Here is a 14,483-nt window from a genome sequence, read left to right on the forward strand (position 1 = left end):
GAGCCCCGCATTGGGCTCTCTCTGCGCTGAGTGTGGAGCCTGATTGACATTCCATGACCACCCCCCTGCCCCCGCCCTGCCACCTCTCTCTCTCCGCCCCCTGCCCCTCCTCCGTCTCAAATAAATAAACAAACAAACAAACACACAAAAAGAAGCCAGTCACAAAAGGCTGTATTGTGTGGTTTTGTTTATATGAAATGTCTAGAATATCTAAAGCCATAGAAACAAATTAGATAGTGGTTGCCTAGACCTGTGGGATACGAGGGTGGAATTGGGGGTGTCAGCCGAAGGTTATAGAGGTTCTAATGGGGATGATGAAGATGTTCTAAAATCGTGGTGATGGTTGCACAACTCTGAATACACTGAAAACCACAAAATTGTATACAATGGGTGCATTGTGTGATGTATAAGTTATACTTCAATATAGCTGCTATAAAAATATATATGTGCACGATCTCGCGGTCCGTGAGTTCGAGCCCCGCGTCAGGCTCTGGGCTGATGGCTCGGAGCCTGGAGCCTGTTTCCAATTCTGTGTCTCCCTCTCTCTCTGCCCCTCCCCCGTTCATGCTCTGTCTCTCTCTGTCCCAAAAATAAATAAACGTTGAAAAAAAAAATTAAAAAAAAAATATATATGTGCTGAAATGTGCTATGTGGCCAATAGAATATTTACCTATGTTTATGGACAATAAAAGTTTTAAAACAAATACAAAACCCTTATTTCTTAAAAGTAAGTTTGGGTTTTGAATAATCTATAGATTCAGAATATGTATTTCTGATAGCAAACTGATTTTTACCTTTTATGAACTAGTCTAAGTAGTTATTAATTACCATGGTGTATTAATCAGAGAGTATATAACATGGACAAGAGGAAAATAATTTCTTCAGTGCCCTTAGATATTTGCATTCCTGAAATTGAGAATTGTCAATAAAGAGAAAACAACTGTGTAGCAAGAAAAAGAAGAAATAGGGTTCTTTTCCCAAATGGTGAGAAAGATTATAGCATACCTATATGTATGGTATGTGTGCATATATATATAGCATATATATATTTTTTTGAGTGCAAGCATGGCTCCTGGCAAAATTATGAATTATGCAGAGTGACACCTTGGCTTCCACCCATTTTCTTTTCTATACCTCTTGCCACATGTTCTTGATCTATAATTACTCTCTCTGAGTCATGAGGCATCCACTTTTATGATGCCTAAACTTCCTACTGTATTACCTCACTCGGGCATCTAGGTTTTTCCAAGAGACAAAGTCATGGACAGGGTCAAACACAGCCTTTTTTCCAGCCAACATACATACATTTAAATTCTCATTTACTCAAGGCAGCTACTTTCATTTTTCGGCAGAAAGGAAGCAAATTTTGAAAACATGATAACCTCTGGGTCTCCCAGATGCATTGATGGACCAGACTTGGTTTGTAAACCTGAAAGTATCTCTAATCAACAGGATCTTAGATATTAGACTAAGGGAATAGTAAGAAAAATTTGGAGATAGGACAAACTATTCTCTCTGATCCATCTTTCTTTGGGATGAACACCTCTAGGTTGCTCCTGCTTTACCCAGAATGCTTGCTTTGTTGCTGCCTGAACTTCAGCATTTTTTAAATGTGCCCCCTAAAATTTATGCTAACTACTAGAACAGGAACAACAGAGACTATAATTATGGAGGTCAGAATTGAGAGGAATCATTGGGAAGGTGCCATGGAAGGATTAATTGAGGACCATCTATGGGATAAAAGATTTGGGCATCTGATATATTTTCATTTGGACCACATATTTTTCTACACATTGATCAACTGATTTTTCTTGGTTGTAGATTGGGCTTATGGATACTACAGACAACAAAGGAAACTTGTTGAAGAGATTGGCTGGTCCTATACAGGTAAACATTTCATTATGTAATGAGATTCAACAGAAAATTCTGTTGTTTTTGTATCTGTTTTCATATGTAAAAGAAAACTTTGTAATTCAACACGTCATTTTTACTTAGCTTCATGGATTAATTAATAAAAATGTATCATAGGCAAAATGATTTCTGGTAGACCTTCCGGTAGAAAATTTGGTAGCGTAGAGCATATTGGTATCAGACACAGCTGGATTTGAATCCCAAGTCGACACCAGTTACATACTTCCTTGGGAAACATACATAACCTACCTGAGGCTCAGTTTTTTTCATCTGTGAAATGGAGGATTGTTCAGAGCATTAAATAAAATCAATGAAGTTGACACAGTGCCTCTTTATAAATACAAAGCTCTCAATAAATGTTAGTTGCCATTGCTATTATGATTACAGTAGTGGTTGTTTTCATTCATTTAATAAATATTGATGGGATTCTTGCTCTCAGAAGGGGCTTCCTTCTAAATTATTGTGCTGAATGAATTGGAATCAGGGTCTAAAATGAATTTTGTATGATTGCCAGGCTTGGTTTAGACCATCATGAATATCTGAAGTTGGCTTAAAATGGTTACAATCATGAGTTATGACCAGAAACTCTAGAGGAGAGAAGTTCTAGGCCTGACGACAAGAGCCTGAGTAGAATCTAGATGGCCCACGACAGGCCTGGTGACCATCTGAGACAGAACTAGGTGTTTGAATTGCACAATCTTTAGAAATACGATTGGGTGATAAGATGTGATAGCATTACAAGGACTTTAATGTGAGCCTAGCCAACTTGGACATTATTTTATAGATGAAGGGCAGCAGAACGATGGATTTACTAGATAGGCATGCATTTCTTTTCTTTTTTTATTCCTGCATTCACTGTGGAAAATTTAGCAAATATGTTAAAGCACCAAAAAAAGAATATAAAAATCAGTCTTTATTCACTCCAGGGATATTCACTTAAAAAAAAAAGGTACATTCCTTTCAGACCAGTTTTTATTATATTATTTTTGTGTATTTTATACCTAGAATTATACATCCAATGTACTCTAGAAATTATTTTTGAACATTTCTTCATTTCAGTGATGATTCCTAATGATCATGGTACTTAATGTATACCTAACATTCCGTTATATATAAATGTTATTATATTTTTGACGATCTATTATTTTTGGATATTTAAGCTACTATAAACAATGACAAATGGATGAATAGACGGATAGTTTGTATCATTTGTACTTTTCATACATTTTCTTTTTATCATTTCTTTATTAGAGAATTCTTGATAGGCAATTGCTAAGCAGAAAAAAATAAATGCTGTCAACACTCTTGATACTATGGTTTAATTGCATTCCAGAAAGATTACACTATTTGTAGTGTAAGTAAGTGATAACCCTACTAATACTACCCAGGATTTAATGATTGTCATTTTGAAAATCTTCACTATTTGATAGGTTAAAAATGACACTTTGTTTTAATTTGTTCTGTTTGATTACCCCCGAAGTGGTAAATTTCATATATTTTTATATATAATATAAATAACAGTTATGTAAATATAATATATATTCACATTATATACACTTTGCAACCTTGTATCTGACACCTGTAACCCATTTTGTATTTCTTTTTCTACAAAATCAAAATCCTAGTACTTTATAAAAGTTACAACTGATTTTTGCCCCCCTTCTATTATACAAAACATGTTAGTTAAGATTATAAATGCTTGGGGTACTTCCATAGCCATGGAAGAGGGCATCACAATGGGCAGCTCTCTGGTTCTCTTGGAAATTATTTGCTGGGGTCACTATCTGGGCATCCTCCATTCTCCCCAAACCTGGAATTAGAAAATGGAGGACCGACAGCCTGGAAAGCAAGGGGGTTACAGTTCTCACCCAGGCAAGGGCCTCTGTATGGAGTGGTAATGGTGGGCATTTTTCAGCAGCCCAGGGTCTTTGAGCAGCTGGATGTGCCTCACCAGGTCAAAAGAAGACAGCAGTTTTACCAGTGGGTTTAGGCAGATGTTACTGGGCATGTCCTATTACCTCAGGAGGAAGCGCTTCATTTTAACAGGCTAATTGTGTATAGACATGGTGCTTATAGAGCAGCCAGGATTTCATTGATGGGTCTATGCATAAACAATGCACAATTTTTTGATTTATAATCAAGGTCATTATCCTACCTATAACTTAAGTCCTATTGGCTTTTGCTCCTAAAGGATCGAACAGGTGGACTCCTTAAGTAGTGTTATTTGCTTGGGGGGTGGTGGGGAATGGAGGAGGATGATAGGTCTCAAGAGGGGATATTCCAGAGTTGAGGTGAGGCTATAAACTTTAATTAGAGTTTTAAAGAATGGATTGCTCTACTTGCATTGGTGCTTCTCATTGGTTTGAAAAATTATCTGTTCCTAGAATATTTGAAGATCCTAGAAAGAGACTAGAAAGAGCTGTAGATGAGGACATTTTACAACTGCTTAGCTCAAACTGAGTGTGGATTAATTATGCTCTATGAATTCTTGGGGTGTCACAACGAAAACAAAAACAAATGAAAGCCATTATCCAAAAGAACATGTCTCTCCCAAGTAGAGCACACTGAAGCCAAGCATTTAAAATGTCAATTTTTCACTGTAAAGTTTATTATGTCTTTTTATTTTAAATACAAGTAGTTAAAACTTGGTAGTGTTTTCCCTTTCTATCCTTATTATTCTACCTGGAATCTGAAAAACCATACTGTGTAAAATTTCAGTATAAGTTAGTTTTAAGATTCTTAAATGTAACTAATCTTATGAATGGCCTGGGTAAATTGGTTCTGACTACATTTTGGTCCTAGTTTTGTTCATAACAGCTTATATGTTTCTGTTCCATCTGTTTTGTCACTTAAATTTGTCAGGTTAGGTGCAATCTCAGAAGGAAGGACTTGCCCTTGAACATTTGTACATATAGAATTCTATTAGTAAAAATTACTAAGAAAATTGTAACATGCCGGTAAGAGAGTGCCTAGCTTTACTGTAAGCCATTTAAAAATTGCCATACGGCAAGTATCAAACATTATCAAAATGGAATCATTACAGCTAAGGTTGTTTATGAAGGATTACACAATTATGTGAAGACACAATACAAATCCCTGTTGGCTATCAGATGGGTAGAGAAATAGAGGGTGGGAGGGGAGGAGAAGGTAGTCTTCTTGCAGTTGTGTTTTTTTTACATAGATTAAAAACAACTTTTCCATTCAGGATGTATGCTATAATTATGCTGGGAAATGACAGGGTTGGTAAATACAGCTGACAATCCCATTTTTAAAGTTATTATAAGAAGGTGAGCAAGGTTTGTTTGCCACTGTGCTATAAAAGAGTGAATGGTAAATCTGGGAATGTCAGCACTAAAATCTTCTTCTTTCCATAGTGGCTGTATTTAAGGATTTCAGAAAATGAATTTCCTTTTTTCTATTAACCTCAAGTTTTCTATGACAATGCCTAAAAAAAAGAGAGTTCAGTGAAAATAAATGAGTCATTTGGTTTTCTTTTGATATCATGAACACACAGCCCTCAATTACATGAGATGTTAAGATTTTGCTTCTGTTTGTGAACAAACTAATGGTTGCCAGAGAGGAGAGGGGTAGGAGGATGGGCAAAATGGGGAAGGGGAGTGGGAGAAACAGGCTTCCAGTTATGGATGAAGAAGTCACAGGGCTGAAAGATGCAGCGTGGGGAATACAATCAACGATTTGTAATAGCGTTACATGGTGACAGGTGGTAGCTACACACTTGTGGTGAGCATAGCATAATGTATATAGTCGTGGGATCACTATGTTATACACCTGACTAAGGAAATATTGTGTGTCAGCTGTTCTCAAAGAAAACACATTTTCCTTCTGTTTGTGTTCTTAGACCTTTGCAACTTGAAGCAGTAAGATCACCAGAAATGGATGGATTTCATTCTTAGAAGTAGTCACAATTGAAATATAATCTTTATTTCCTGGACTTTAAAGAATATTCTGTTGCTTCCTTTTATCATACTTTAAAGGAACTTGAAATTGAAAATTTTATATTGATACATCTCAAGTGTTCTTAAACCTAGACACCTTTAAAGCTTTAGCTGAAGAGTTGCATTGGATAAAAGCAAGAAAGGCCACACAAGAGTCCGTATTAGACACTTGGCTGAATACACCACAGTGAAAGAGGCTTTAAACACTGAATTTGTTGTTTCCTTAAATATAATATTCTGTCTAAATAGCATTTCCATTCCAAGAAATATGTCGACTAGAAGATACTACTTATGGAAAACAAAAGAGCCATAATATAAGGTGGTGTATAATGTGGTTAGATGTTTGGCATTTATTTTTAGACATAGTAGGGTTTTAGCATTTTCTTCTCTTAACCTAGACGAAAGTAGGCCAAATGTAACCTGAAGGGAAATTTGAATCCGTGTAGAGTAGCGGCTGATTTCTGGCTCGTCCAGGCCGTTCTTTACTTCTAGAATCTGAAATATCTTTTTAACATACTATATTTTCTTTTTTGTTTCATCACTTCTTATATTAAACAGACTGTTCATGTCTCATTTTCAACTTAGGAATGAAAAAGCAAGTTCCAGAACTCCATGCATAGCATTATAGCATTTCTACAAAAAATTATATGTTTATACACGAATAGAAGGTCTGGAAAGAGACACATCCGTGGTGACCCTTGAGGAATGGGACTATGGAAGGCCATAGGAGCCAGGAGACTTTCACATCTTAGTGTGTACTGTTTGGATTGTGCTTTTTTTTTTTTTTTATATAACTTTGTTGAAATCAATGTCTTCAACTTATTTTAGTTTTAGCTAAGAAGGGCAGGGTGTCTGGACAAGAACCACAGTCTTGTGTTTTCAACAGTCAGAATGTAGGGTCTCTGCTTGGCTGAGTTGAGGCAGAGGGTGTCACAGACAACCAACCGTAGCATCAGGCTTTCTGGACATCACTGACAGGTAGACAGGTCAGGCTGCTTCACTGCTCTGTATTTCAGTTTTCTTACCAGTAAAAAGTTTTTAATAATGTCATGCTTAACTGTACATAGATTGAATATATGTTTCCCATTGTCATAGGAAATCTCACTGAGCAAGTATACTACAAATCCAAGTGATGATGATTTGACAGTGTCTTAACTTGAACCTAAACAGATTAAACAAGTCTGGGTGTATCTGATAATGTCACAAGAGGATTTCGGAGTTGATTGGCTTGAATGCGTGTTACAGACAGGTGTTTCCTATCATCTGCATATTTTTAAAAGTTTAAGATTTATATGCTAGGCAAACTTTCCTTATACTAAATGTGTAAGTAGAGTATTCCTCACTCCAAAAAATGAATAGAGTTCAGTTAAATGATCTAAAATTCAGAATTAATTTATATACAACTATCACTTAGTATACAATTGAAAAAATAGACATGGATGCAGAATAGTGTCACAATTAAATAATCGTTGCTAAATTTATCTAATAGTACAACCGTATACTAATGAGTATTCCCTGGTGACTACAGTTGAAATTGCATAGATTCTGTGGTGCAGACTCATAACTGCTCCCTGCTGACAGTGTCTAGAGTCTTGAAAGAGAGTATTGGGGTGCCTGCGTGGCTCAGTCTGTTAAGCATCTGACTCTTGGTTTTGGCTCAGGTCATGATCTCACGGTTCATGGGTTCGAGCCCTGCATCGTGCTCTGCACTGACAGCATGGAGTCTGTGTGGGATTTTCTCTCTCTCGCCCTCTCTCTCTGCCCCACTCCTGCTCATACTCTCTCTCTCCGAAAAAAAAAAAAAAAACTTAAAAAATATTTTAAAAAGAGAGAGAGTATTACATCGTTATTAAAAAAAAATCTGAGATTAAGCTATAGTTTGTGCTATCACACAAAGTTCACTTAAATGTTTTCAACTTTTAGGCAAAATACCATTACAAGTATTTTAACTTGACCTATGTCATCCTCCTATTTTATGAATCAGTAAAGGCAAAGTGCAAGACTTACTTAGTTTCCTATTTTTTTGTCTATGGTAATTCCAACTGTTTAAACCAAGGATTTTCAAAGAACAAAAAGATAAAAAGTATGTAAATGACTCATTTCTTATACTCAGAAGGATTTTATATTAAATGAACTATATCTTTATGACTGAAGCACAGAATTACAGAAATTATTTTCAAATCTATTCAGATATGTTTAGAACTCACTGATTTTATTTCCTTTTCCATTGAATATATATATGTATCTGTATGGCTGTCTCTCTTTCCTGCTACCTATGAATACCAAGTTTCTGCTTTAACCATGCACTGTTTTGTTCAAGTAAGGGACCCTGGAACGAAGCCAGGGCTGGGACTTTTCCTGGCTGAAATGCAGAGAATTTTAGAGGTCCTTTGTGGCCTCTGACACGCCAGCCTGCGAAGTGTTGTAGACTGTGCAAGGAACTTCTTAACTGTTACAGAATATTCTGGGACATTTTTTTTCTTAAATGTTTATTTATCTTTGAGAGAGACAGAAAGCACAAGTGGGAAAAAGGGCAGAGAGAGGGAGACACAGAATCCAAAGCAGGCTCCAGGCTCTGAGCTGTCAGGGCAAAGCCTGACACGGGACTTGAACCCACGAACTGTGAGATCATGACCTGAGCCAGAGCTGGATGCTCAACCGACTGAGCCACCCTGGCACCCCAATTCTGAGACACTTTTAACAGCTATTCAGATTCATTCCTCAAACTGTATAAGCCTAAGATTCCATGAAAAGGGAAGGGAACTTGAAACCAATTTAGAGTTAGGGTTCAAAACAGTGTCTGATAACCTAGGGAAGGTGGGCCAAATGGAAGCCAGAACCTAAAGAGAGGCAATAGGGAGCCCCTGAGAAGCAATTGTGACTGAAAAGAAACCTGGCAGCAGAAGCTGGGTGCAGAGCAGTATCAGTGAGAGCAGGTTCCGGGTTCCCTGGGATGCTCCTGGCTGCTTTGCTGGGCCACTCCCTACCCAGAGCCTCCCTGCTTCTTAAATGCCTGCAGGCTGGAAACAAAGAGCCCATGCAACTCCATTGCGGGGCTCCTTCACAAAGAGCAAGAAATGAGAAGAGGAAAACCCCAGGGGTTCCAAGGCAGGCAGTGTGGTAGACCAGGCATCCAGTTCAGTCAAGCAGCCGCCATGGCCAGGGTGGTGATTGGTGGTCTAGACAAGGAGCGGCAACTTTGGACTTAAAATCAGAATCTTGTCTATACGGGCTAAACTTTATTCCCTTAGGGGATGCTGTTGGGTTCTCTAATTTAACAGAATAACTTTTTTTGACAAATGGGATAAAGAGGAGACCTTACCCAGGCTGAGGACACCAAGTGTGATTTGACTGTAGATGCCTTTCTGATCAATTTCCCCCATGATGAGATCTATGAAGTGTAGAAATCTGAGCCATTACCTTAATGAGTATCCTAAGTGCCAATTTGGTATTTTCCCCCAAAATGAAAACCACTGCATTTATTTCTCATTATGAAGTAATACATGATCAATTAAGAAAACAGCATATATATGTAATTTTTATATATAAATATACATTGACTTATACATAAATATTTAAAGTACAACTGTGTGGCTCAGTTGGTTGAGCATTCAACTTTTGATTTCAGCTCAGGTCATGATTCCAGGGTCTGGGGATAGAGCCCAGGCTCTGGGCTCTGAGCTGAGCATGGAGTCTGCTTAAGATTCTCTCTCTCTCTCTCTCTCTCTCTCTACCCCTCTTGCAATCTCTCTCTAAACTACACACACACACACACACACACACACACACACACAATATAAATATAACAAATATATTTAAAAATACTTATATTTATAAATATATTTGTATAAATACACAAATATTTAAATTTAATTTAAATAAATATATATTTTAGATAGGTGGGATTTCATCCTCCAGATATAACTGCTATTAATGTCCTCTGTTGGGGAAATATAATTAAAAACAAAATCTCCCAACCCAGAAATCCTTTTTATAAAGATAGTAGAGAAAGAAAACAGTTTTATTATTGAATAAGCATTAAACCAGAATATGATACACATCAAGACAGTCTACTAGGAGGTTGCAGAAACAAAAAGGAATCTCATCCCCTTATATAGCCAAGCAGATACAACCCATTACATGCATGTTTTCAAGACAATCAATGACTAGTCTTCAATTAAAGACTTGATAGCAAGTTTGGTCACATGTAGTTCGTCCTGATTTTATCTGGTAATTGGAGTGACTACATGTGTTAGTTTATTATTGGCTGTCTCAGGAGGAAAAGCAAACCTCATATCCCTATGATAGGAGGTAGCTTTGCAACTTGGAACCAGGCATCCACCAAAATTAGGCTCCTACCTTCCCATAGAAATTAAGCATAGAGGTGTTATCTTCCTGGACCTTTACACTTCATCAAATATGGCTCCCAGATTTTTGAGAAAGACATTCCCAGATCATAAAGCTGACAAAGACTTACCAAGTTTTCGGAAGAATTTATGTATATTTCAAGGAGAGGCTAAAGTACTTCTTACGGTGACATTTTCTAAAGTTAACACTCTAAGGAAAGGAGGGGGAGAAGTCTCTTCCTGATATTCAGTAAGAATTGTCTTTTATTTATTTTTTAAGTTTATTTATTTATTTTGAGAGAGAGTGAGCATGAGTGGGGCAATGGCAGAGGTAGAAAGGGAGAGAGAGAATCCCAAGTGGGTTCCACACTGTCAGAGCCCAGTGCAGGGCTGGAACCCATGAACCATGAAATCATGACCTGAGCCGAAATCAACAGTTGGACGCCCAACTGACTGAACCACCCGAGTGCCCTGAATTGTTTCTTATTTTTAATGTCTATTTGTCTTTCCTAATTTCCCCTTCTGACATTGTATGACCTCTTACTATATATACTGCTCTGTGATCTACTTTCATTTCAGTAATAGTTTGTGAGTATTTTTCTAATAATGTAACCAAGTAACTAAGGGTGGGGGAAACAGAGAACAAGGCTTCTACTAGAGCAAAGCTTTATGTTTTTCATTGTATCTCCATGCCTAAAGTAGAGCTTCACACAGAGATCCCAATAAATAGTCGTTTTTACCCTACTTCTTTCAGCCTCATTGGGACACAGAATTAATTTCACCTGGGAGGAATAGCATAACATAATTTTAGGGAACCAAACGCAAATCTTTCTTGCAACTAATAGGGATACACAAAAACATTGTGGTGTGGGTTCAGAGCAAATTCTAGTATATGAGAAGCAGCTATAAATCGTAATTAACGGAAAACAGCAAAGGCTTTACTTTGAAGCCCTCTGCTTCCTGGAAATGGAAGCAATAGCAGAGTCACCCAGAATGAGCATCAGAGCAAATCCAGAAGTTGGCATGTGCTAAACTAGATTATCTCTACACTGGGAATGACTAATGTAGCTTTTTATACGTGTGGTTCCTGTCCTCTCATGTTTTAATGAGCATCCCTAGGAAGGAAGAGCTGCTTGTAGTAATTTTGTATAGGTAACATATAGTCTTTCTTTTTCAAAACCCCAGAAGTTTGTTCTTGAAGATCAGTTACATTTATGCATATAATACCCTCCCATATCCTTGAGAAGACTTTTAGCTTCAGTTGATCTGTGTTAGAATATGAAGTGGTTGATTTCTTGCCTCCTACCTGAATGTTTTGAGATCATTTAGTTTAATTAACTAATACTTATATTAGTATACAACATGAGCCGGTCCTGTGCCAGGCTCTGGGGATGCAGTGAAGAATGAAAGCAATCACAACAAGCATGGTGACAGTAACAATTACAAAGTATGATAAATGTCCAGTAGTAGATTGTGGTGACACAAGGTCTAGGGACTCCTACATAGCTTCAGGGGTTCAAGGGCAGCTTCCCAAAGAAAGGTATTTTAAATTGAGATCAAACATAAGTAGGAACTAAGCCAACATGGGTAAAAGATTATTCTAGGTAAAGGGGGCAGCTTTGTTAACCTGTGTGATTGAGAAGTCTTGCATATTCTTCTGCCTTTGGGACAGAAAACTAGGGATGTGTTGAGACAAAATTCTTAGAACTAATTCTGATTTAGCTGGTATTCTTGGGTTGTCCAAAATTCTGGGTAATAAAATTTGCACCATATTTTGACTGACAAAGACTTATATTTTTAGTTATTGACTTATTTGTATTAAGGAATATGAGGCAGGGTATTATATCAACATTTTAGTTAATAAACTGAAGAAGAGGGACCAGTGAGAGAGACCAAAAGAAGACAAATATGAGTAGGGGTGCCTCGGTGACTCAGTGAGTCAAGCATCCGACTCTTGATTTCACCTCAGGTCATGATCTCCTCATTCGTGAGATCAAACCCCACATCATACTGCGCCGATAGCGTGGGGCCTGCTTGGGATTCTCTCTCTCCCTCTCTGTTTGCCCCTCCCCCCCTCAAAATAAATAAATAAGGTTTAAAAAAAAAAGAGAGAGAGAGAGACAAGTATGAGGAAGGGGAGGTTTTATAGGATCCAAGTGAGAGTTTCAAGAAGATAGGACTAATCAACACTGTCACATGACTTTGCAGGGAGTTCTCAGTGACAAGATTATGGAACTGGCCATATTCTAAGGAAGCACATTTCAGTGGGGGTTCTTATGCTAGTATGTCTGATGGGGGACAAGCTCTGGGGTTGGACTATCTAAATGCTTGGTTTCAAATCTGGACTCCATAGACTTTGCTTCTTTTCAGTTTTCCCATCTGCAAAAAGAGATAATAATAGTACCCACCTCAAAGGGGGCGTCAGTGATTAAATGAGTTCATATATACAAAACACTTAGAATGGTACCTGGTACATACAAAGTGCTCAATAAAGATATGAAAGTCAGACAAATCTTCTGCAATATTCAGAAACTTGTTTTATACCAGGTGTATATCCATCACACTGCTATCTTTGTAAAGGACAGCTGTGCTGATATTACTTTCCTGTTTAAATCTCTTTAGTTGCTCCCTGTCACCTACAGAATGAAAGATGGACTCTTTAGTGTAGCATACAGTGACTCTCATGATCTGGTTCCAGCCCATACATCCATCCCCCATAATTTTCTTATCCTTTGCCTGTCGCCATACAGGCAACAGCAGGGCTTTTAACAGCAGGGCTCTCTGATTCTAATTCTTCCTCACTGTTTTGCCTGAATACTAACCCCCATAATTCCTTCCAAAAGCGAAGCCTTCCTGATTCCTCCTGCCCCCAGGCCAGTGAGGATCCCTCACTTTCACATACTATCCCTGTTCCCCCTCTTAGGGACACATAACACAGGGACACGGCGTGTGGGATGTGGTCAGTAAGTGTTTATGGCATGAATAAACAAAGCTGAGAAGACAGTGTTTTCATTTTACAAGTGGAAAAACAGAGATGAAGTCACTTACTTGCCCAGAATCACAAATCAAGCAGAAGCCTGGAAACTTGAGCCTGAGTTTTGACTTCCACTGCTCTTGCCTGAGAATCCCCTGCCACATCTGATTGCTTTGTTTCAGGGATGTGACTGATAACCTAGGCATAAAGCTGTTAGATCTTTGAGTTTTTGTGTAGATATTAAAAAATGCTGGCTCCCAAGCCCTTGTGTTTGACATGGTCTCTTTTTGTTTTATGCAAGTGTCTTTTTTTTTAATTAATTTATTTTGAGAGAGAGAGAAATTGTGCATGCACAAACGGGCACATGAGTGGAGGCAGGGCAGAGAGAGAAAGGGAGAGAGAGAGTCCCAAGCAGCATCCATCCTCGGTACAGAGCGCGATGCAGGGCTCAGTCTCACGATGGTGAGATCATGACCTGAGCTGAAATCAACCAACTGAGCCACTCAGGCACCCCTGCCTGTAGACACATTTTAAGGAATGTATTAGGAGCGGCCACTTCTAAAAAGGGGAATTGCAGATGCCTTTTACTGCATCTCTTTGCTCCTCTGTATCTTCTAGCTTATCTACACTAAACACATTTGTTTTGTAATTGCGTTGGAGAAAAGGGAGCTTAAATGTTTATTTAATATAACATAAACCTATTTAAATTACTTTTATTCTCCAGGGGATCAACAAGTTGGTTTACCATCACAGAACGACTTCTGTCCCTTTGTATTTTCTCACTCTGTAAAGGTCTAATGTGTTATGGATCTGAGGGGCCTATATCTGGACCTGTTTCAACATGACTGTAGCAGGTGAACGTCTTTACTGACTAATAAGGTCAGAAATACTGTATTAGTCATCTTTATCCTTAAAGGGTAGGTAATAAATTACAATGTGGAAATAGATAATATTCTCTAAAAAAATGGTCATATCATGGTACATTTGCATTTCACCCGGACTTCACCTGGCCAGGATACCACTGAGGGCACTTAAAGCACCACACAACTTGATTTTCTTCTCTGCTATGACACATTGTACTCACTTCACATTCATTTCACAATCTCCACAATCTGGGATCATTATCCCAGTTCAGTGAGAATCAATTTCTCATAGTTGATTGTCTGAATCACTGCCAGCTCAGTCACATTTTCTACATCATTTACCAGAAAGTATAGTTTTTTTAAAAAGTCGGAACAATTATGCAGGTAACCTGTAGCCTTGATATGCCCTCCAAATGTGCTTCAGAACAGTCAC

General features: G+C 38.0%; 1 protein-coding gene across 4 annotated transcripts in view; it reads left to right on the top strand.

Moving 5' to 3' along the window:
- Nucleotides 1-14,483, top strand: part of PTPRZ1 (protein tyrosine phosphatase receptor type Z1) — a 191,662-nt gene that overhangs the window by 53,650 nt on the left and 123,529 nt on the right. For all 4 annotated transcript variants that reach the window (XM_030308309.1, XM_030308310.1, XM_030308311.1 and 1 more), the window contains exon 2: nt 1,822-1,887. In XM_030308309.1, the coding sequence (XP_030164169.1) occupies nt 1,822-1,887 (66 nt within the window). The remainder of the gene's footprint in view (nt 1-1,821; nt 1,888-14,483) is intronic.

The sequence above is a fragment of the Lynx canadensis genome, chromosome A2, assembly GCF_007474595.2.
Source record: "Lynx canadensis isolate LIC74 chromosome A2, mLynCan4.pri.v2, whole genome shotgun sequence".
In the NCBI taxonomy this organism is placed as follows: domain Eukaryota; kingdom Metazoa; phylum Chordata; class Mammalia; order Carnivora; family Felidae; genus Lynx; species Lynx canadensis.